Here is a 24,885-nt window from a genome sequence, read left to right on the forward strand (position 1 = left end):
CAACACGAGAATATAATACATCATTTCTGTTGTTTGCCCTTGTGTTACACCTTTAATCAATCGTTCAGAAAATTGCCATTTTAGGAGAGTTCAATCTATGTGTGGACATAGATGAAAGGAAGACAACCTTGGAAGTTGTTGAAACATATGCACTTTGATCTTCACCCAAGCATGTATTGGTCCCATTCAGGCTGAAGGTCACCGGTTGTGATACCAATTGCTTGATACCGCATCCTAAATCTGGACTGAAAACTCTTGGACTACCCTCCTCCCAACCACCTGCCTCTACTGAACTTTTCTTAGTCCCAATCCTGTAACGTATCCAGTGGAAATCAGAAAACTGATTGATTTAGGAATGGGTATGTTGGCCATGGCATATAAAGCAACAGGCACTCCTAACTTGTTGAAAGCCCTCTACCACAAAATTTCAAACATATTAGGTGAGTTAGTATCTTGGTTCACCAATCCAAGGTTAGAATCTACTAACAAACTGTATAATTAAAAATTAGATGAAAATAAAATATGTGCAGAAAATTGGAACGTCCGCCTCCCGCCCTTCCGATCCGAAGCCACCGACATAATCTGCGGCGTCCTCCAGGGCTCATCCCTCAGCCCGACGCCATTCAACGTCTTACATGGCCCCCCCTCGCACAAGTGGCCCGCCAACACGACCTCAACATCATCTCCTACGCCGACGCCACCAAGCTCATCCTCTCCCTCCCCAAGGACCCGCACACCGCCAAAACCAACCTCAACGAGGGAATGAAGGCCGTCGCCGACTGGATGCAGAACAGCCGTCTGAAGCTGGACTCGGACAAGACGGAGGTACTCATCCTCGGACCCACCCCCTCAGCCTGGGACGACTCCTGGTGGCCGACCACACTGGGAACAGCACCGACACCCACCGACCATGCACGCAACCTAGGATTCATCCTCGACTCCTCCCTCTCATGTCTAAACAGGTCAACGCCGTCTCCTCCTCCTGCTACAACACCCTCCGCATGCTCCGCAGGATCTACAAGTGGATCCCGACCGAAACAATAAGAACGGTGACACAGGCACTCGTCAGCAGCAGACTGGACTACGGCAACGCACTCTACGCAGGAATCCCAGCCAAACACCTACGCTGACTACAACGCATCCATAATGCCTCCGCCCGACTGATCGTCAACGCCCCCGCCATAGCCACATTACCCCCCACCTGAGAGACCTACACTGGCTCCCCCTCGACAAGAGGATCACCTTCAAGCTCCTCACCCACGCACACAAAGCACTCCACAACGCCGGACCAGCCTACCTGAACAGCAGACTCAGCTTCTACACCCCCACCGGCCAGCTCTGCTCCGCCAGCCTCGCCCACGCCTATGTACCCCGCATCCAAACGAACAACCTCCGGCGGCAGATCCTTCTCCTACCTCGCCGCCAAGACCTGGAACACCCTCCCTACCAGCCAACGGCAGACCCAAGACCTACTCGCCTTCAGAAGACTCCTCAAGACCTGGCTCTTCGAGCAGTAGCGGCACCCCCTCCCCTCAGCGCCTTGAGACCCTCATGGGTAAGTAGCGCGATTTACAAGTACTCTGATTGATTGATTGAACGTAAATTTTATTCTTCACTGTCAGAAACTAACAATGTCAAATATGCGAAGCACAGGTTGGAAAGCCAAAAGGCAATAAAACGGACCTTAAAGGCATACTTTCGCCAAAAACAAGATGCCCCACAAAAGAAATAAAACATATTTTCAGTATCTTCCATAAATTGTCTCATCTGAAAGTGTTGAAAAATATCTTCTGCATGTCTCAGCAAAACTGTGAAGTTCCCCTGAAATATTTGAAACCCAAAACCGAAACACACAAGATCCAATTGCAAGTAAGCAAAAACACTTGCCTTCTATGGCACTCTATTTCACTCGCCTCTTTCAATAGTTGGAACTGTCAACCCTTTGACAACAGAGGTAGTTTCAAGGCTTGCACTGAACCATGCAATAATCTTATTATGCTTGAAGGTACTAAGAACAGATCCTGAGTCTGAACCGGTTACATTCAAACATTCAAAATGAAGTAGCCAGAAAACTGCAAAAACACTATTAAATAAATAACATCCAGCATGACTTTCAATCAGGTTTCCGATCTCTAGGAAGGACATAATAAGCTCCACCCCACGTCAGAGATCCACTCATTAGCCTTGAGGAAAGCCAACAAACTGTATGGCCATCGCTTAATCTTTCCTGTGATTTGGTTAGCTACATCATTTTGTTCAAGAAACAGAAGGGATTGGATGGGATAGGGTGCCTGGACTGCCTGATACTGGATTTGTTCTTTCCTTCAGAATTAAGGCCATCAAGTATAACATATCAGAAAGTGCTATGTGGGGTCCCTTATTTGTCTCCACTCTCACTGCTCATCTTCAACATCTATATTCGCTGTATCACAAGTACTTGACCAGCACCAAATGCACTTTTGATTGTCGGAAGACCCTGACCTGATTCAACCCCCCTAAAAATGGCCTATCACTCTCACAGCAAGTGTGATATCTAGGAGTCATTTCGGAGTCAACGCTTGCCTTCGACTCTCAAAATAAATGCAGTTGTCAAGGGTGTCAACCTTTGTCACTCTTACAGGAAATCCTCACATTACTCCTGACCAGCCATCAAATAGAACGTACAAAAAAAGTGCGCTAGAGCACTTGGCCTTTTGTAATGGGATCTACATTGGCTGCTAATTAGCTCATTGCCAGGGAATAAACATCACTGCCCCCCCCCCCCTGTGTATATGTATGCATTTACACACAATTGAAGATGCTTTACTGGCTTGTAGTAGAAAGAAAAAAGCAAATTCAACATTATTTGCAAAGTGCACAAAGCTTAAGGGAGCAAAAGCCAGGCTTATCTCCAATACCCAGTTCCACACTTCACCTCAACAAGGAACGTAACGTCATATTAAAACCATCCAATTAACAGAGATCCTTTAAAAGACTCAAACATAGTGGTAGATCCTTGAGGGAATACGGCCTGAAAACCTGGGATCACATTAGTTCACATCTTTGCACCTATTCAAATTACCTAGTCAGAACATCTCTTGAAAACTGTTCAACCAAATTTTCTGCTTGATATCTCCCTCGGCAAGAACAGTTATGGAAGAATGCCAGTTCTTAGAGCAGAACTTAAAATCAGATGGACTCTACCGTCCATATTTCCTTTCATTCCATTTCATCTGTTTATTTTTCCCTTTCCTTAGAGCGCTCAAGTGACAACAATGCCATCCAGTGGTATACAAAACTCCTGAATAAAAAAAAAAAATGCATAAATAAATAATTGACAAGCTCTTCACCCCCTTGGTGAGTTCTTGCATCTAGCTGCCTGTCTCATGAAGAGTCAATGACATGTCAAATAGAACACTGCAATGACCATTCAATGTGACAATAAATAAAGCAAAGCATTACCGGAATCAAGTTTTCACATTGCAAAAGTAAAATCATGCAAACAATCCTTTGTTTTCTACTTTTTGAGAATATGAAACAGAATTACCATGCATATGAGAATGTTCACATCTTTCTTGAAATAGGAGCACATTTGCTTCATTGCTGCTAAACAAAATCCTTCCAGTGCCCACCCACTGCCTTAAAGTACCTAAATACTAGTGCATGGCCCAGGGAGAAAACCCCTTCTTCCCACACCTTGGATGTGTACAAGCATCTGCATCATTATACAACACCCTACCATCTCCCAAATCTTCTCATTTGTACCTCACTCACTTATGCTCCGATTTGCTATCAACTAATACCCAATAGATTATGAGAATCAAATATTTATTCTTAAATGTTCATGTACCTCCATTAGCTATGAAGACCTTTACGATGGATAATTTAAAGCTCACAATGAGGGTTTTAATTCCTCGGGACAGAGGCCTGCTATCTCCAGCTCGCCAACATGCCTAACAGCCAATGACTGCCCCAGAGGCATTGACATTCCCACCTCCTCCATACTAATTTCTTTATGCTCTAGAGCAGTGGCGCTCTAATATTGGACCTACTGGAACGTGATCTTCCAAGAAATGTGCTCTGCTCAAACAAGACGTTTCTGTGTTTCTTACTGCTCTAGTGTTTTTAGAGCAAGGTACGGTACTGTGTATATCTTTGTGAAGGATTTCTCGTTCCTCTTCATGGACAAGACACTTAACTTAGTATGCTAAAGTACTCTAAATATGTGCCTTCTTTAAAGGAACATTTACTACAAAAGTGGTGTTGCATACAAATGAGTGTAAAAGTTAAAAGGCTCATGGAACTCGGGGAGATGTTTGCTGGAAATATACATTGGACTGTGAAGTGCTGAAAGGTACAGTTATTTTAAAGGGCATATAGGAAAGTGTGCAAGTGCTTAAGTGTGCAAGTGCTTAAGGGTGTCATTGTTACAAAGGATGAAACCGGGTCTCACTCTGACCGTAAGGTCTATGTAAAGTGCTTAGGTTGCATATATAAAAGCCATTCACCCGGGATTTGCTACCTCTTTTGAGAGCAAGAGAGTGAGTCACTGAGTGTGTGTTTGCGTGTAACAAACACACACACGTTTGAATACTTTTTTGCAAGATGCAGTGCTATAAAATCCCACATTTCACACAGACCCGAAAATATATCACAGGCCCCAGTGACACAAAGAAAATGATTCACAAGTCCTTGTGAAATATGGGTTTCATTATCATGACAGTCTAAATGGGCATAGCTTTACAAGTGTCTATTGTTCAAACAGCATTCTAATTCCAATCAGTGCCTACTGTTAACTGCGCCTTTCAAAGATCAGCTTCAACAAGATTTTTTTCTACACCCAAAATATTTGTAAAAACATTATAAGGGGATTCTTTAAATTGAAGTTTCTTAAGTACATAAATATGCATCGGATACTTTCTACAAACATTATATAACTCGGTATTTCACTTTATGCGTTAAAACAAAGATTATTCTCAACATATATATTTTTTTTAAAACATAGTTTCCACATGTAGTCATGATGTTAAAGTGATATATGAATGCGATTTCGTAATGCAAGCAGAAAGGTTAACTACTGGAATATCGAGTTTTAAATGGTGTGCTACAAAAGCAACATAGCAAAAATATTGACGACCAAAATACCAAACAGGTAAGTAAATGTAGACAAGTTTAGGTTTATTAATAACTCCATATTTAAATATATCTTGTTATAAATATATATATATTTAAAGTACGTAGATGCATGGTTAAAAAAATAGTATATGTATATTTACTGAAATATATCTACCTCCACTATATTTTGGTTGTTTTTGCAATTATATTTTTTCGGTAGTCAATATTCCAGCATACAACTAATTAGATTTATTTTTTTTAAATAGCATGTACTTGGGTAACATATATATATACTTGCATACACACACATAGATAGATAGATAGATAGATAGATAGATAGAAAGATTGATATATTTACACTGAAATATGAGCTAATGCACTACACAAATTCAAATTACATGAAAGAAAATGAAGCCGCTTGGTGTTGCTTGTCTTTAGAGATTAATCAAATGATTTTTCTAAAGATTTCAATACAAATTTTTTTTAAATCTGCAAACACATTCGGTTCAATTTAAAGAATTAACATTGACATACATAACAACAGTAAAATCATACTGCAATACAACTATACTTATCTCATACAAGAAAACACAAAATCTCAGATTACTATTTCCACAGTTAAAAAGTTACCTTTTAAGGTGCATGTCAATGACAAAGATGGAACCTTAGGAAATATCTGTGACACATTTTGAAAATCTAATCTCATTTATTACAATTTGGTGTATGTTTAGTGTTCTATATAATTGAAGTTAGCTGTTTTAAAACATGGCAAATCACTTCAACAACATGTTTATTTTTTGTCATGTCATACTTCTACTGCACTCTTTCATCCATCAAATTGACTGTTCAAAAATACCTTATCATTATACCCTCAACACTCAACAAGGAAGCCCACCACAATATTCAGAATCTAGGGATTCTCCATGTATCTCTGTTTTATTCGCACAATCTTCTTGTAAAATTAAAGTAATATTTACTTACTTTCAGGGAATCAAAGCAGGCAATTACTCGTCCATTTTCAACTTGGCAGCTTTTCGCTGGGTGTGCAAATTTACATTCCGAGTCTGGTCTTGAGCAAGTTCCTCTTTGGAACTCCCTACACACTTCCAGTGTAAGCCACTTTGTGTCCCGCATTTGTGCGACACTAACAGCCATGTTTAGTTTTGGTAGGTAGTTCAAGGTGTATTAAAAATTAAAAGAAAGGAAACTCTTGTACTGTTATTGATGAATGTTTCAGCTCAAGATAACTTTTGCTTTTTTTCCTACTTCAATAGTGCATGCAAAATCAGTTCATCAATTTCCTTGGACACACCACCAGGAGAACTTAAAGGAGTGGAAGTGTTACCCCAAACAGATTGTGTCCAAAATCCTGCTAGGGGGATTTCAAGAAGAACGTTAAAAAATATGGCCTGGGACTCGCCGTCCGCTTGCTGTAACCTAGTACCAGTGCCAAGTCAGAGCCCAGAACACAAGCATGAAAACGTGGCAGACCCTTTGCTGGCACAGAATTTCCAAAGTGCTTTCAGTGAAATTATCTGAAAAGTAATCTTTATACAGCTGAATTGACAACTGGATTTGGTGATGCAATAGGCATTGATTAGTTTGGCAAAGACATACGCAGCAAAGTAGAGCAACAATCGAGAGCGGGCTTTTTTTTGCGTGATGGCTTCTTGCGTGATGGCTTCCCGGCAAAGGGTATCTTAAGTTTTCAACAAACTTCCCTTTTGTGATTTAAAGCAACAAAAGGGACCTCTCAGGTTTTTTCCTGATTTAAGGTAGAAATTGGGGTTGTCTGAAAAAGAGGTTCAGCATGGATGTGCTGTCGTCGCAGTCAAGCTGGCAGCAAGCAAGGCAAAAGCAGAGACGGCTCTAGAAGCAGTTCCAAGCAGCAGAGACGTCAGGAAAGGCACTTCTTAGTACCAACCTGTAGGAAAAAAACAGATACGTAAAATTTTACCAAGCAGCATTTCACTATTGTCCCACATTATTAAAACCTCCCCAAGTTATCCAATACTACAGTGCGAAAATAAAGCTTGCTTTTTCTTGCAGACATACTTACACTGCAGCATATTGCAGCCAGCCATCGTAGTTTTATTTATTTAAAAAAAAAAAAAGAAAAGCCAGTTTCTCCTTGTGAAGCAATGCATGATAGAAAGACAACCAATCACAGATAGTGTTGCAGCAATATTCTGGGCAGAAAGCCAGTAGTGTAGGCTGTCTTATGAAAGGTCGCGCCTGTCAGGCGTTCATTACTATGCTATAAGCAGAGAAAATGTCCATTAGATGTGACTTATTCCTCTGCAAAAGGACGAGCATGTGGGTTTTGAAATTACCCGACATGCAGTTAGTGGATGGAACCATGTTAGTTTTTCAAACAGCCCCCAGGAGAAACACAAGCTTTGCTGAATCACCAGAGAGAAAGCAAGCCTCTAAACTGCAGATCGCTTTCAAGCTGCCTTGGCTGTTGCTTAGCCAGCCCTGCCTTTGGCACGAGCTACACCCAGTCTGCTGCTGCTGCTGCCCTCGCATGAACGTAAAAGGAAAAGGGGTGTTTACAAATGGTACGTTCTTTTGACCTATCCCAATTCACTTCCTTATTAACTATGAGTAAGTAGTTCAGCTCCTCTGGAGAAAGAGGCGATGTCGTGTACAGCTAAACTATTCCATTAGGGCTGTAGACACTTTGTCAATATATCACGGGCAGGCGAGATATGAACAAAAGCAGTCTTTATTCTGATTTTCTTTCCGTGAAAAGCTAAGGTTGTGCCCAGGAATGTAAGTGTTGGAAGAATATCTGGCGGAAGGCAGCTTAACCTCTGGAGAGATTGATCGTCTCTCAGGGTCATTAAATATTAAGAAGGCAATTTTATTTGAGCAGCACGATGCATTTCTGCGTGTCACCCTTCAGAGAGAAAGTGGTGGCATCAGCTGATGTCCGTCTGCTGCCAGCATCTTCTCTACATGACTAAACTTGCAATATGTAGCTGCTTGACAGAAACTTCCATCTTATATTTGACAAAACAAAAACATCTTTAGTGCTTTATTAGCAGATCGTCCGCAACAAAAAACTTAAAGATTCATGGCCGTGAAAAGACACATTTCTAGATTTCATGCTCCATAAAAGCTATATATATTTATAACAAAATAAAATAATACAAAACTCTTTTATGCGTACCTCAAAATGGCCGGTTTGGAGTAATTCTCCAAGAGGACCACAGTTTTAAGTATATTTATTCTGACTGTCAGTTCCATCTGACCACTGTACATAAAATAAAATAAATTAATAAAGCTCTTTCGATTATAAATGTAATTAATTTATCTAATACAAAAGGGAACAATCTATCTGACATTGAAGTTGTATTCCAAACACAGACTTTAAACATACTATTGCATGATTGTATTCTACATACAGATGGCAATTACCATTAGATCACACAAGGATCTAACCGCATCGCTGTGGCGGCTATTACGCCGCAGCGCTAGAGGGGCGGGGGCCGCGCGGCGCGCCCATGCTGGTGACGGAACCGCTCCGTCACCAGCCGCGGTTGAGCTGTGTTCATGACGGAGCGGTTCCGTCATGGCCCCGCCCACTTAATAGAACGCGCCGCGCAGGCGTGAAATCAGCGCCGCACAGGCGCGTCGGGCGGGCCATGACGGAACCGCTCCGTCATCAGCACAGCGCCACCGTGGCTGATGACGGAGCGGTTCCGTCATCAGCACGGAAAGGGTTAAAATATTGGGGAATGCGCAGCTGATGCAACCCCCCCTCCCCAATTACGCAATAATTCAAGTGTTTTGACCGGACTGCAGGTTTATGGTTAAAACATAGGACAAAAGCAGGGGGGGGGGGGGGGGGGGGGGGTCCGAAATAGAGTGAAATAGTTGATTGAGCCTGAGCTCCATCTCTTCAACGCCGCATTTCCTCATTTAAAATGGGCTAAGTCTCACATGACTCCCAAAAAACACAAGTATTGGGCACGGGATTATGTAGGGACTGAGGCTCAGGCTCCATAATTCTTCCTGGAGCCCCTATTGCTTTGAAACACTGTGCCCTGTATCAAGTGGCCAGGGTTGCCAACATGGCCGCTCCCATCTCGGTAGCAATGCGAGGCATGTAATCAAGGACCAATCATAATCACCAGCAATGAACCAGGAGACACCACCTACTATTTCTACCACCTAACAGAAATGAAAGTGAGTGTTTATGGATATCAATCTTTTCGCAGTGCGTGGTTTGCCTTAATGAGCACATGGCCTAGCATTAATTGGGAGAGGGTGTAACCCTGATGTGATTTTCACTCACTCATGAAATGAGTGCCGACACCGCTACCACCAAACAGTTTACTTCTTCAAATACTCAGTGCTTACCATCTGTCAGCACTCCAACAATTCCTTGGGTGGTCCACGCAATGCGAATCCCTCTCGCCGCCCCGCTGAGACTTGCTCTGTGTCCGCACCCCCCTGTGTCTGTGACTGCTCAAATTTGCCCGCCTTTGCCTGACTGGCATTCTCCATAAAAGCCACTCAGAAATACCAGGATAATGGCAGATTGTGTGCTCCGGCAACAAGGTGTGTTAGTTTGACCAGGCCATAGCCGTCATGGGCGTGCGCAACCTCGCTGAAGTATAGGAATGACCCGCCTGCTTTCTCATAGCAAAGAAGGCATTCTGTGGCCAAAATTTCTGCAGGCAGCTGGGAATTAGGTGGTGAACCATGAGATTCTCTGACCTTTATTGTTACCACCTCTATTACAAGCTAAGCTCAACTTGCTGCTGTCTAAAAAATTACCATCAAGCAGGTCAACAGAGGGGTGAAACCCTTGAACTAATCTCATTCCCCTGTAAAGTGCCATTTTGAAGAAGAGGAGCAGGAACAGGAGAACCCTTAATCAAGTCATAATCCCCTGGCAGCTAACATCACAGTCACCCTTCCCTTGTTCACAGTGAATTAATCTGTGATCTGATGAAAGCTTTTAGGAGCTGTAGGAAACTGAATCCAGCAACTACACTTTAATCTACTTAATTCCAGCACCCACACGTGCACTGATAATAACTGTTAAGAACTGTAAGGTACTGAATCCAGCACCTACACTTGCCTGCAATTACTTCACTCCTTTCTCTGCTGCTGATTACCCCATTGACACTACATCAGAAATATGATAAGTTTGTGTACATAAGCGCACAGACAGGGGTATATGTGTTTAAACCATATGAAGAACCATTCTCAAAGCAATATTCTCCTCTATTTTGTGTCACTTATCCTCATGCTATACTAAAATTGTTGAGTGTTATACTATCCCAACGCTCTGCATCTATGCTCCCTCGCCTAAGAGCATGAAAGTACTTGGTAAACAGTAACGTAGCGCCCATGTGTATCATAAATACACATGAACAGCAGGAGATACCACGCATAAGCCTACAAAAGTGCCTGAAAACAGCAAGCACCACCGACGAGCAAGAAAATAGCTGAAAAATATTGGCACCTCTAATAAGACTGGCTGCAACCTTAGTTTAGCTCTGCTTTATTTTTCTGCAGTATTTTTTTGCAATAACCAAATTGATAAAACATCAAGATGGCTGAAAAGGATTCGAAATCTGCATCGAAAAGTACAAAGTCAGAACCACCAACTCCAGTATCTCCCATCGAAGGCAAAACTGAGCTCAAAGACACAATGAAATCTATCCTTAAAAAACTTTCAGATTTTCCACAACCAGCCCAAACAATAAAGGTTAGCAATGGGCATGGACATAATGGAGCAGGATGTGACAGGAATGACAGCCATCATCAAGAAAATAACCAACAAGCTATCTGCACTGGGACAGTCATTAGCGAGCTGGAGGACAAACCTCTCACTGCAACAAAAGACCTCAGCTCCCTGCACAAAACTACAATCCTGATGCAACGCTCCATTGCTAAACTGAAAGATAGAAACAGGAAGGGCAATATAAGATTCTTTGGCATCCCCCTTCTGGAGGACTGGATTCCATGCAACACTAACATCTCCTTTGAAAAAAGATTTGAGCTTGAGAGAGCTCATCGCATTCCAACATGACAAAATGACCAAGCAACCTCAACTGGTCCACCCAGACTGATACTTTGCAAACCCCTCAGATACCAACATGTGGAACTGATTCTTGAATTCATTTGCAAACAAACACATCCCCTGGGAAGGTCTCTGCAACACCATCTCGCAAGATTACTCCAAACTCACGATACAAGCCAGGAAAGGCTTTCTCTCTCTCAGGCCCAGACTAGGAAGTATTAACGTTCCCTATTTGTTTTCAGGCCCTGCCAGACTCCGTATTGTCTATAAAGGTTTAGCACATCTGATCCACAACCAACAGCATCTGGCCTCCTACTTAGACAACATTCAAGAGGCCGAGATAGAAACTTCTTCCTCCAACGCAGGAATGTTGCAAAGTATTTTTGATCTTTATTCCACTCTTTTTGCAGTAGTTACTGAGAAGGGAGTTGATTGATGTCCACAGTACCATGTGCTTTCTTACACCGAATTTAGAGTTTCATAACATGTGATGTTATGTGTCATTTTTTGATGCTATAAGATGTTAGATATGTGACGTTATGTAACCTATGTGCCAAAATATCTCCTCTGGCATGGTTAGCACAGGCCCTACAGACATTGCCAAATTCACAACTTTCAATTTCACCCACCTAATGCATAACTTCTTTGAAGCTGGATTATATGTATGTATGTATGTATGTATAGGCGTACTTGTAAAGCGCGTAACTGTCACCCGGCGGGCATCCTGGCGCTGAGACTGTTATGACACATACATGGTGTTTCCAGCAACTAAAACAGTTCCAGTATTCTAGGGAACAAGTGTGTTTTTAAGGCTTTCTTGAAGGAAGCGAGGTCTTCCAAGCCCCTCAAACCTGGTGGAAGGGAATTCCACAATCTTGCTGCGGTGAACCTAAAAGATCAACCACCCATCCGGGATCTCAGAATCTTGGGCACGACTACCAAGTAGGCCGAGGCCGAACATGAGTGATCTTGACGGGGTGTACCAAGAAAACAAGTCAATTTAAGTCAACATATTAGCACAAGATAATGCAAAGTTATGGATACAATAGTTGTTTTCAATGTCATGGGCATCTCTGACACTTTGGGTTTATGCAACTGAAGGTAGTTATCACCTATGGTCTCTTCAGTAGATGACTCGCTGTCAACAGACCGGATCTTGTGATCCCATATCACTCGCTATCCCATCTGTTTCCTGATTGACTACTGTCAACTGGAAAATGTGGTAACTATTATACTCTACCAAATGTTGGGCCAGTTGATCCTCTGTTTTACTATGTAACTGTTCTAACCACCAACCGTTGGCTTATCAGAACTGCTCTTGTACTCTTTTTACCATGGTTACTCACATATCACAAAACACAACTTATACCACCTTTGGCTCAATAAATACTCATAAATCCATGGCATGGCCACTTGGTGATGGCCTGTCTCCCTCTTTTGGTGCCATACATTTCCTATTTCATGGGGGGGGGGGTTGGAGTTGGGGGGCTTTCATTACTGGTGTTATTGTTCTCTCTCTTTTTTGCTTTCTTCTCTTCTTTCTCTGATCTTCTGATGATTACCCTGACATCCTACTCATACCCAAATCAATCTTGGACTGCATTAGGCAAAGTTCTAGTTCACGCGAGATCCGCAATCCAAGCTTGCCACTTGAAAACATCAGCAAGCACAGACCTAACTTACAACAAACTGATTTGAACCCGCTTACCTGCATGTCTCAGGTCCCTCATCATATCTTCCATGTCAAAAGGTGACACCTTACACATTCTCTCCCTCAATACAAATGGGTTTAACCATCCAGTTAAGAGGAGGAAAATTATTGAGTACACTTACAAATTTAAGTCGACTTAATATTCCGGGAGAAAATCTAAGCTTGCCTCTCTAGACATTTCTTCCTTTAAATTGCCATGGTTCTCACGGTCTCACCTGCCCACAAAAAAGAAAAAATAAGTTCTTACTATCATTACCAAACAAGCACAAATTACTGTTTTGGATACACTTTCTGATCTGAATGGGAGATGGCTACTGAACAAATTTTCTAAATCCGGAAAATAATTTTAATTGCGGACTATACATGCCCCAAATTCCAATAACATTGAATTCTAGAAATGCATCAACAAACGGATTGCAGGTTTTCTCAATGACTCCCGATTGATAACAAAGGGAAACTTCAACCTTCCACTCGATCCAACGATTGACCGTGGCTCGAGAGCCAAATTTAGCCCGTCACCATTGACTGCCATACGGGACAAACGGGCAATTACAGCTAGATCCCCACAAAATCTCTACGGTGTTCTTGGAGTTCTACAGAGCTCTGTATGATGAAAACACTGATATCAATCTGGTGGACAGGTTGTCTTACCTCAATAAGCTCACCCTACCCAAACTAAATGACCTTCACCAGTCCTTACTGAACAAGGCCATAACAGACTTAGAAATAAAATTGCCATGTGGCCTTATTGACAATTCTATAAATCATTCACTGAACAGCTGTGTGAATCCCTTCTTATCCTCCTTCATCATTACGTGGATACGGGTCACATCAGAGGCACTACAGCAGAAGTCACCATAGGCCTACTACCAAAATAAGGAAAAGACCACACTCACCCTAAAAACTATAGGCCAATATCTCTTATCAATTTAGACTGTAAACGTTATGCTAAAATCCTGGCCAAAAATATCGAAGTGGTACTGCCACTCCTGATTGGACCATACCAAGTCAGTTTCCTCGAAGGCAGGCTCTCCGTTGATAATGTCAGGCTTCTGGGTCAGGTCCTACAGATTTCCAAATCCAAGAACTCCCCAGTGGCCGCTATAGCACTCAATACTGAAAAAGAATTAGATTAGGTTGCATGGCCATTTTTGAGAACCACCTATTTCTGCTTTAGCCTAGGTGAATCATTCATAAATCATTAATAAAAATGGTGATGGCCCTATACTCAAATCCCCACACTAAAATACGGTACAACAGAGTATTTACTCATTCCCACTTAAACAAGATACAAGGCAGGGTTGCCCCCTCTAGCCATCCCTTTTTTCTGCTAACCATTGAACTGCTTTCATTGTCCCTTAATGAACAGAACAATTTCATAGGCATAAATATTAAGAATGGATCATTTAAAATCGCAGCAAACACGGACAATATTTTAATTATAACAGAACAAGCAGACAACTCCATCACTGAAATTATGAACAAAATTGAGGACTATGCTGCAGCCTCGGGTTATATCCTTAATAAAGAGAAGTCTGAGGTTTGTCTGGGGTTAGCCTGGTAACCTGAATCCTTTAAATATCTAGGCCTTGAATTCAATGATAGCCTCTCCGTATCGATCAGACAAAATGAATCCTTAGTTTTTCAAAAAGTGGAACGTTGTTTAGAAAGGCTGGTCAACAAAATTTCTGGCCTGGTGTGACAAGCTTTAATCCATAATAAATGGCTATTAGTCTGATTGTTAAATACTCACTAAACATGTCCCACATACTGGCTCAGACAGATTTTTCCATAATTTAGCCAGCTTCCTCAACAAATTCATCTTGATTTCGACATAGCCATGCATTTCCCTAAAAAAACGTTGTCTACCTAAACACTTATGTAGTGCCAACCATGCAGATATCAGACAAAACAAACTAGCCTGTTCGGCTACACAAGGGCCGAAATGGTTTGTCACTACCCCAGACTTTATAAGACCCTGTCTCTCTCTGGAGTGGTTGCTAATAAATATCCTCCCTTTGACGTGCCTTGTAATTATTTTTAAAGATCATCCGATCCTGGATAACATACTTCTAAATCACACCAGACGCACCCTACTACATCTTGGTATCCGCCTCTCAGATTTAAAACTTGAACACTCCCTAAAGCCCTCAATCTGGTTCAGTTGGGACATTTAACTTGATCCAAAGTTACCCATAGCCAGGTCATGGAGGTCAAAAGGGATCTCTATGGTGGGTTAGCTTGGCTCCTGAATGCACCCGTTATCACTCTAAGAGATTTCAATAACACCTGGAATATCCATCTCTTCAATTTTTATGACTTCCTCAAATTGAAATTCGCAGTCTCTAAACATAGAGTTTTTAAACACAATGTGTTCTCTCTTTTAAATCTGCCTCCCTCCCATCCATCCTGCCTATACTGCAAAGAGGTGGCAATGGCATCCAATATCTACGCCAAGCTCAGATCCTTATCCACCTCACCATGTGATGCCACCCAACAGAAATGGCAGAAGCACTTGTCTCAATATTGCCTAAGTTATGGTCCTCCCCATTCACCAAAAAGATAACCCCAGATCTTGCCCAAACCAAACTACATATCCTGCATAGAAAATATTATACCCCAAACCCACTTAAGAAGCTGGGCATACTAGATAGGGATAATTGCTGAAGCTGCAACGCATCTCATCATGCTATATGATTGCCACTTGCTGCACATCTTTTATACTACAGTACATGACATTATTGATAATATCTTACAAACTAATCTCCCTAGGACCTTTTAATTTTCCGTATGCGGAACTAATTCCTCATACACTTTGGATTAGCAAATAGAAAATCTATTATTATTGGACCTCTTATTTACCTTTGCCGACATAACCATCCTATCCATCAGGAAGTCATTGGGCAATGCCTCTAACAATATTTGGTTGGAGAAGTTAAGAAACATCAGGAGCACTCACGCTATCCTTTCTACACAATACCTCTGGATGTAGGCTAACAATGCCCTTTGGAATAGCCTCAACCGGTACCTGGAAGTAATTAACCCCCCTTAGATACCACTATTATTTCCGTCATAATCAGCCCAATGACACTACGTCACATTGGTTCACATTCATACCTCCCCAACCCACCTTGCTGAGCTACTGCCACTTCCTTTCATGATATAGTAGACATGATCTATAGCCCATTCTAAAGGTGAGGATGGGTAATCACCTCTCTCCCTAACTCTTGTCTCCCCACTTTTTCTCTCTTTCGCTCTCTCACTCGTTTCTAATTTCTCTTCTCTTTTATTTCTTTCCCACCACACAGTTGTAATATGATAACACTCTTCCCTAGCTGAGCCAGGTGTTTACTATTTATCAGCACTTGTATCATCTAGTAATCTATGTGACAATGCATTGTGTACTGAATATTCTCAGCTCTTTTCTGTGTGCCAACCATTTGTTTTGTATATAAAATCTTTAATAAAAACAATGCAATTAAAAACTCAAAACAGGTCTAAAGTATTTCCCCTGCTGATTAGTAAGCAATAAATTTGCATAAGTTTTAGTTTGTCCTATGTACCAATTACATGCACTGTGCTGTTCCTTGCCTCTTGAATACTCATATCTTATTTCTATTTCTATTTTTTATATAGCACAAACATGACCCAGAAGGGTATCCGGTCGTTTTGCAAATGATCAAGAAGGCAGAAATGGTAAAACAATCAACAAAACGTGAGCTAAGCAGGATAGATAGGTCCCAAGGTGAAGCAAGAGGCTACCACAGAGACCATGTCACTCACTAAATATAAATATACATAATCAAAGAAGTCTAATACATTACATGGTTATAGAAAGAGTGGCCAAATGTGGGTGGCTAAGAGAGTATATGAGCCTCATAGTAAAAATCTGTTCGTTAGTAGCACTTTGACTTTCTTTTTAAATGCAGAGATTGAGGGGATCAGTCTGATTTCAGGGAGAAGGGAGCTCGAAATTATGGGGCAAACCCAAGAAGGCTCAATTATAAGTTTTCCTTTAAAGAAAACCTTGCAGCCTCTTTGTAAAAAGACCGTTCTCCCATTGAAGTGAATGGGACACCCGACACTGTGACACACCTCTGCATGAGACGCCCCGGAGTCTCCAGAGGTGACCTGTTGGTGTGGCCTTGGATCTTGCCCCACACTCCTCTCAAGTCCAGAAGAACAGCCCTGTAAGTCACTGACAGGTGCCCAAATCCAATATATGTTTTCCTCCTTAGGATAACATTGCCGGTCCAGAAAATGCACTGTATCCATTTCTGAAAACTGTAAAAATTCTTAACTTGAATAGTACTTACCCGATTCTGATTATCTTGGTATCCAAATTTATATAAAAGTATGTGTTATTTTTATAAATTGGAGACAGATTTCTTTATTTAAGTGTGCATCTCATTTACTGCCTTTGTGCGAGTAGTAAATGCTTAGCACTACCATCTGATATGCCAAACTGCTTGCCCAAACTACCACAAAAGAGAGCATTTACAGTGTAATTTGTTCCTCTGCAATTCCTCTGCGGTTTGCTTGGACTCTTTTTGGTTCAATATATAAAGAGCCTGCTTCCTACACCAGTCTTCCGCTGCACTCTCCATCACGTGGGCTGGAGGACAAATTTTCTTTGCCTTGGTGTGATTGGCTACCCTCTTCCTTTTGCCTCCTGCTCTATTAACTGGCACATGGCTCATATGGAATGAAGTCTGCAGGCTGCACTTGGGATACTTCTAGCTCTTCGGATAGCACTAGTGTCAAGCACATAGTTGGACGTGCCCCGGTGCTCATGTGAGAGATTGGTGTTGGAGAAACTATCGGGCTTCCAAGCTCTATTGCCGAAGGTGGCCTGAGATCGCAGGAGGGAGTAGTGGGAGGGGGTGAAAAGGATAACCGGTGTTCCACCAAGTTGATTTCCTTGCTAATTAAACCCACCACTCTATAGAAACCCATCCAGGGTGGAACTCTGTAGCCCACTTGTCTCACTGGCTGGAGCTCTCTGCTTCAACATGCTAGCTCGTATTGCGGGGAACCGCCAACTCTTTTAGGCTGGACCAGGCCCCTCCTGTCTCAAGGGAATGCTGGGGGACATATTCCCACCCCAGCAGGGCACAAGGAGGATTTGAGGGCATCAAGTACAGCAATGAAGGCAGGGGGACAGCTGTCTTGACCCCGGCTTGGCTACGGTAGAAGAGGGTGAGCTGGTGGAGATCTGTTAAGTGGTGGAAGGGATTAGGGGGTTAGTGCCATTAGGTAAGTTATAGCAGATAGCGACCACAGGCCCACAGACCACATGCCACATGCCATAGATCCCTTTGGGAATTCCAAGTCCTGACGGCTCTGAAGAGTTTCAAGACAATTCAGAACTGCCCAGCTGGCAACTCAAAGCTCAAGATCAAGATTCAAAGTCAGGTAGCCCTGGTCACTAGTCACAGATTGCTGGTTACTGATTGCTAAATAGGGCTGTAGTTGCAGCAGTACATTAGACACTTACCTCTGTCCCCTAACAGACGCAGGAAACCACCACCACCTCCCAGAGACTGCAGGCTGCAAACCACAAGCCTACCGGACAAAGAAACTGGAGGATAATTCTGGAATTTCTCCTACTACCCATGGCAAAATGCTGGTGCGGACTTCATAATGCCCTAAAGACTCCAGGATCTGTAGTTATCAGTTATTAACAGTTAGAACTTGTTGATGTGTCGATCCCGGGCCAACCTCTGGCTCTGGGAGTTAGGTGGGCAGGTGGCAGGGAGTAAGACAGGAGAAGCGGAAAACCGTAACCTTGAGTTGCCTTTCCTTGACAGAGGGGCCCGGGCATCACCCTGTCAGGCACAGCCCTCTGGCCACTATCCTGCAGAAAGCCTCTAACTCACTCGGCTTCCTGGTTGATTTGAGTGCAGTAAAAGCAATAGGAGAGCAGCACAGAGAGCTGCGGCCATAGAGGGCGCGAAATAACCAAAATATGAGGAGGCCTGCAGTGATCAGGGAGGCAATCCCTGTGTCATAACACCCTCTCCCCCCCCCCCGTAGCTTTCAGCCTTGGTTCACCTGCGAAATTCCTGCCACGTTCCCAGCGGGAAGCAAGGAGCCTGGCATGGTGCTTGATTTGGAGGTGAAGATGCAAATTCAAGTGCAGGTGTTGAGCTGTTTCTGGCCTGTGGACAGGCATGAGCAAGGCAGCAAAGAGGAGGAGCTTATCAGATTATCTTCCTATTTTCATGCAATGCCCTCCACTATAAATTGGTTAATAGATCCCTTTTCGGGAAGTCCAAAAGCTCATTCTGCCAGTTGAAAAGCTGCAACAGCGTCTCGGTATAGTAACATTCTGTTAACATATATTTGTTTGGAAGCTACCTGAACATTTCATACTTTAACAGGACATTGTCTTGATTCTGGCAACACAAGTTACTTCTAGAATACTTAGTATGTACCCGCAAATATCACACATAAATTAATTTTCAAGTAAAGCATTACAAAAACCTTGATATGGCTTTCCAGCTTTGACACAGCATTAGTTAAAAGACACCTCTATCTCATTAATTATACCCATTTTCCATTCTATTTTCCACAGTCCCCTGATGACTAGAATTGATGTCAGGTGCTGTTGGCCCCTCGGGCCACATTCCAGTCTGTTGTTTTACACCTAATGTGACACTGTACATAGAGATACGCCATAGGCAAATCAGTCTTCGTCCTGCTTCAATAGGACCAGGCCAGTCCAGTCAAGCAGGAGCTGCCTGCCAGGCCCCAGACATGGGAACATAAGCAATTCAGACCGTGTTTGACCTACTTAAGCCTTGTCAGTAATGTACAGTTTGTGTCCTATGTCACGGTGAGCACCGGGCCCATGTCTGTGCAATCCTCTCCTTGCACTTTGGGGGTCTACAGAAACTGATAGGGTGCTTGTGTTCCGGTCTGGAGAATACCTACCAATGCAGTTCTGGATATACTGTTCCTACTGGGTCAACAGCACATGGCGCTTCTCTGTCTATAGTGGCATAGTTGGTGAAAAACTATGGAATGGAATGTTATGTGGCCCAAACGAATGGCGGCAGCTGAGATTTCTTGACGCACTCCACCCATCACTTTTAAGTAATTTGCCAAGCCGTTCATTAGAGGGTTTTTCCCAAGAAGCAGACAAATTAAGGTTTCAGCTCTATATCATTATGGCAGATTTTCTCTTATGAATTGCAGTTGCATATTGCTCACAACAGTTACGGACAAACAAAGTTCCCGTTGATGCAGCATCATTACAAAGTCGGGAAAAGTGACCCAATAGTTATGGACGAGTCACCCATGGGAAGAACATGGTTTCTTTTGCTGATAACTTTTACCCTGTTTAAAAATCCTATGGGCAGCTTTCCATACATGCACAGATTCGTGTAAAATCCTCTAACGTTTTGTGAAACTGCATGGAATTCAAATAATTAAATTATAATTATACTTTTTTGTTAAGGGATATGTGAAACACGATGCTTCAAGATTTGACTGTGTAAGGGTTTGTTTAGCCACTTATGGCATCAAATAGACTACAAGTAATTAACCAGAATTTTTCCTCCACATATCCAATTCCTCTTCCAGCAGCTCTCTCAGATTTTCCATTGCGTCATATATGCTACAATTTTAAGTCTGAAAACAGGAACATTTTCAAAGACAAAGAACAAATGTGGCCGTTTTACACTATTTATACAGTCAGGAGTCAATTGTCAGACAAATCACTTGTTAAAGTAGACAGTTTGAGCCCATTTGGGTGTAACAACCATCCAAAAGAGGAGGTGTTTGGCGGTAGTGCGTTTTGTTACTTGTTTCATGTGCCATGCATTCCCTTTTAAATTTCCTTTATTTAGCTAATAAATTCGTGCAAATGTACTGGCTCTCACTGAGTTATATGCATAGCACTGCAATATTAAAATGTTTGTACAATATTGAGTCTATAAACGAATATTTCTGTAAACTTGTTTTATACGAATTACCTTTGCCGTTAATAAGTTACAAAAACATTTTAAAACAAGTTAATCATGCTGAACTATTCATTATTGCATTACTGAGTTAAAGAAAGAACAGCCTAGGCAGGTTAAATCAGTAATAGGTGTTGACTAAAACGAACTTTTAGTTGGTGACCTCAAAGAATAGGGCTCAACACAGCTTACTCAAGCGGTGTTCCCAACACTCTGTATTGCATTGTAGCATACACTGTATACATGCATAGCTGTGTATAAATGTGCACTGGGTAATCAAACGTGTGCCTTCTTTGGTTGGTACACACTAAAAGCCTCTTCTGCATGTAGCACTTGCAACTACATAACTATAAGTTTACTTACAGTCAATTTCTCAAATTTTAACTAAAGGGAAACGTTGCTTATTAAAATAAACAGTGAAAACACTGTTTTAAAACTACAGGCTGTCCTTTCTACAAGTGTTTATTCAAAAACAATGCAATAAAAAAAAATTAAAAAAAGAAACATTTTCGTTTCATTTTTTCCCAAGGACCACTGCCTGCCCTTAAAAAATTATTTCGCATATATTTGTTAAGGGGAAGGGGTCCCCTCGGGCCCCTTCCCATTTGCAAATGCATTACCACCTACTTGAAGTAGGTGGTAATTGCGAGTGTTTTGCGACCGCATTAGTACATTGTTTTGAGACTCACTATTTGGAAGGGAATGCCCCTTACAAATAGCAGGTCGCAAAACATATTTAGCGAGTCTCAAAAAAATTGCGACTCGCTAAATAGGCTATGTACATGGCCCAATATGCTTTTGCATGCGCAAACAGGTTCGCAAAGCTGTTTACGCATGCAAAAACAGGTCGTACATCTGGCCCTTAGCGTCTGAAAATATTGCAAATGTATATGGCTTGTATAAAAGGACAAATAACGTTGCTGGGGCCTAAATTACTACTAGAACATGTAATAGCACCAGCAAGATCCATTGTCATGTTCATAATAAGTCTGCTTCTCTGTAAACTTAAGGATTCCTAATATTTTGTGCCCAGAAACATGGATTCAGATGCTCACACTTAATGTGAACTTAAACAGCACTCCATCTTCTTTTTAATTCTCCAGTCTTCAAAGTCAATTGTTATGCATACAAGGTATGGAGACAGGTGGATTGTGTCTAAGTTTATAGCTAGAATTCTCTCTTTTAGATAAGGACTATATAGAAGAAAAAGCAACTACAACTAATGTTCCTCTCTCCTAAAAGGAAACGTTCTGTTTACTTATGTGCTATTTGTTGAGAATATCTAATTTCAATTGAGAGTGTTGAGACTTTGAACCTATGTTTCAAGACCTTAGTTAGGGTTACTGCCAGAGTCTTGTCCATGTTTCTATTTATTGAGCCTTATTAAAGTATGGAGTCCTCAACTTTCTTACACCATTGGGTTTCTCAGTTTTGATATAGCCCAGTTTATCCTATTATTATTCCCACCAGTTAAAGGGAGAAAAAGAAAACGTTATGCAGTTCCAGTTTTAACTCTATAAGCCAAAAAGCACTGATGTCTGCCGGAAACCTAAATGCATTAGTGTACCCATTACATATGTGAAGCGGAGGCTCCACATTTGAACTTCTGTGAACTGATATTAAGGTAAAAACTCATTTATACTGGTTAAATTTCTATGTCATAAAAATAAGGGTCTGACTTAAGAGGTTGGTAAGCAGCCCGCCATCTGTTAGGGTGGCAGAGATCATTACCCTGAGCCACGATATGTAGAGATCTCTGCCACCCCTGTAGTGATGGCTACACCTTCAAAAGGGCTGCAGTCACACCATATTTATTGCAGCCACTCTGAAAACGTTGTTTTTGTTTTAAAAAACAATCTTTCGTATCAAGAGTTTGTTTTTTAAAACAAAATACTAATGCCATACCCTTGGAATGTCATGATGACTTTCAAAGTAGCATTCTTTTCAACAATTCAATTTCATAAAATAGAGAAAATTTCTATCTCACACACACACACACTAAATGTTAGCAAGTGAAACTAGTTAGCAAGAGGGAAAATGTGAACATACTTATCATTCCACGAACATATTTTTTTTTACAATCCATAAAACCTATGAACAACAAAGTATGAAAGAATTGTGTTGAGAAACAATTTCAACAAAATAGGAATGAGGCTACTGGATTACCTTGCCCCAAGATAAATGTGTATGATTAACAAATACAAGAAGTAGGTGCATTTTTAATGTCTACATGAGACTGTATCACCAGATCAGTATGGGCCTATTGTAGTGAAAAACACAATGTGCTGTTATGCATGAGTGAAGAACCAGTGCATGATACAAAGCAGATACATTTTTGTGCATTGAAAACATGGTTTTGATTCATTTTTTGGACACTCTTTTATCAATGGTATCAATGATGTCCCGTCAAGTCAAGTCAAGTCAATTAATTTATATAGCGCGCTACATACCCAGAGGGTCTCAAGGCGATTGGAGTAGGGTGGGGAATTGCATGTCGAATATCCAGGTTTTAAGTTGCTTTCTGAATGCTAGGTGGTTCTGAGTGAGGCGAAGGTGAATGGGAAGTGAGTTCCAGGTTTTAGCCGCCAGGTAGGAGAAGGATCTTCCTCCCACGGTTGTTTTGTTGATGCGAGGTACAGCAGCAAGGGCTTGGTTGGAAGAGCGTAGCTGGCGGGAGGGGGTGTAGAAGGAAAGTCGTGTGTTGAGGCATTCGGGTCCAAGTTCGTAAAGTGCTTTGTGTGCGTGGGTTAGGAGGCGGAATGTTATCCTCTTATTGACGGGGAGCAGGTGGAGGTTTTTCAGGTGACCAGAAATGTGGTCTTTACGCGGGATGTCTAGTATGAGTCTGGCTGATGCGTTCTGGATGCGTTGGAGTTTTTTCTGAAGTTTTGCGGTGGTACCGGCGTATAGGGTGTTTCCATAGTCCAGGCGGCTTGTAACCAGAGCGTGGGTGACCGTTTTTCTAGTTTCGGTAGGGATCCAGCGAAATGTTTTTTTGAGCATGCGAAGAATGTTGAAGCAAGAGGATGAAACGGCGTTGACTTGTCTGGTCATCGAGAGTGAGGAGTCCAGGATGACGCCCAGGTTCCGTGCGTGGTCCGTCGGGATGGGTGCTTTTCCAAGGGCCTCTGGCCACCAAGAGTTGTCCCAGGCGGAGGGGGAGGTACCTAAGATAAGGACTTCTGTTTTGTCTGAATTCAGTTTCAGACGGCTGTGCTTCATCCACTCGGCTACTTCTTTCATTCCTTCATGTAGGTTGGTTTTGGCGGTGTTAGGGTCTTTGGTGAGTGAGAGGATCAGTTGAGTGTCATCAGCGTAGGAGATGATGTTGAGGTTGTGTTGGCGTGCGATGGCCGCGAGGGGGCTCATGTATACGTTGAAGAGGGTGGGGCTGAGTGAAGATCCTTGTGGCACGCCGCAAATGACTTCAGTGGCCTCTGACTTGAATGGTGGGAGGTGGACTCTCTGAGTTCTTCCGGCAAGGAACGAGGTGATCCATTCCAGTGCTTTTCCTTGGATTCCGATGTTTCTGAGGCGTTGTAACAGGGTGCTATGACAGACTGTGTCGACGGCTGCGGAGAGGTCGAGGAGGATGAGGGCGACTGTGTCTCCATTGTCCAGTAGAGTTCGAATGTCGTCTGTTGCTGCGATGAGTGCGGTCTCAGTGCTGTGTTTGGCTCGGAAGCCGGACTGTGAGGAGTCGAGGGAATTGTTGGTTTCGAGGAAAGCGGCGAGCTGGTTGTTGACAGCTTTCTCGATGACTTTGGCCGGGAATGGAAGGAGCGAGATGGGGCGGTAGTTTTTGACTTCGGTGGGGTCAGCTGTGGGTTTTTTCAGAAGGGCGCTGAGTTCGGCGTGTTTCCAGCTTTCCGGGAAGGTGGCGGAGTTGAGGGAGCAGTTGATGACGTCTCGGAGGTGTGGTGCTATGATGGAGTCTGCTTTGTTGAAGATGTGGTGAGGGCATGGGTCTGTTGGGGATCCTGAGTGGATGGAGTTCATCAGGCGGATGGTGTCCTCAGTGGAGATTGGGTTCCAGTCATTAAGGATGTTCAGGGGGGGAGAAGGTACGGCAG

General features: G+C 42.4%; 1 protein-coding gene across 19 annotated transcripts in view; it reads right to left on the reverse strand.

The window, feature by feature from the left end:
* MBNL1 (muscleblind like splicing regulator 1) overlaps positions 1-24,885 on the reverse strand; it is a 386,422-nt gene that overhangs the window by 307,211 nt on the left and 54,326 nt on the right. For 12 of the 19 annotated variants that reach the window (XM_078666712.1, XM_078666711.1, XM_078666708.1 and 9 more), the window contains exon 2: positions 6,076-7,018. The exons of 5 other annotated variants lie outside the window; for them this stretch is intronic. In XM_078666712.1, coding sequence (XP_078522838.1) covers positions 6,076-6,249 — 174 coding nt within the window. In that variant the 5' untranslated portion in view covers positions 6,250-7,018. Of the gene's footprint in view, positions 1-6,075; positions 7,019-7,153; positions 7,602-24,885 lie in introns of those variants that run through there. 2 more of the 19 variants (XM_078666705.1, XM_078666702.1) reach the window with 2 other exon arrangements.

The sequence above is a fragment of the Lissotriton helveticus genome, chromosome 11 (assembly GCF_964261635.1).
Source record: "Lissotriton helveticus chromosome 11, aLisHel1.1, whole genome shotgun sequence".
In the NCBI taxonomy this organism is placed as follows: domain Eukaryota; kingdom Metazoa; phylum Chordata; class Amphibia; order Caudata; family Salamandridae; genus Lissotriton; species Lissotriton helveticus.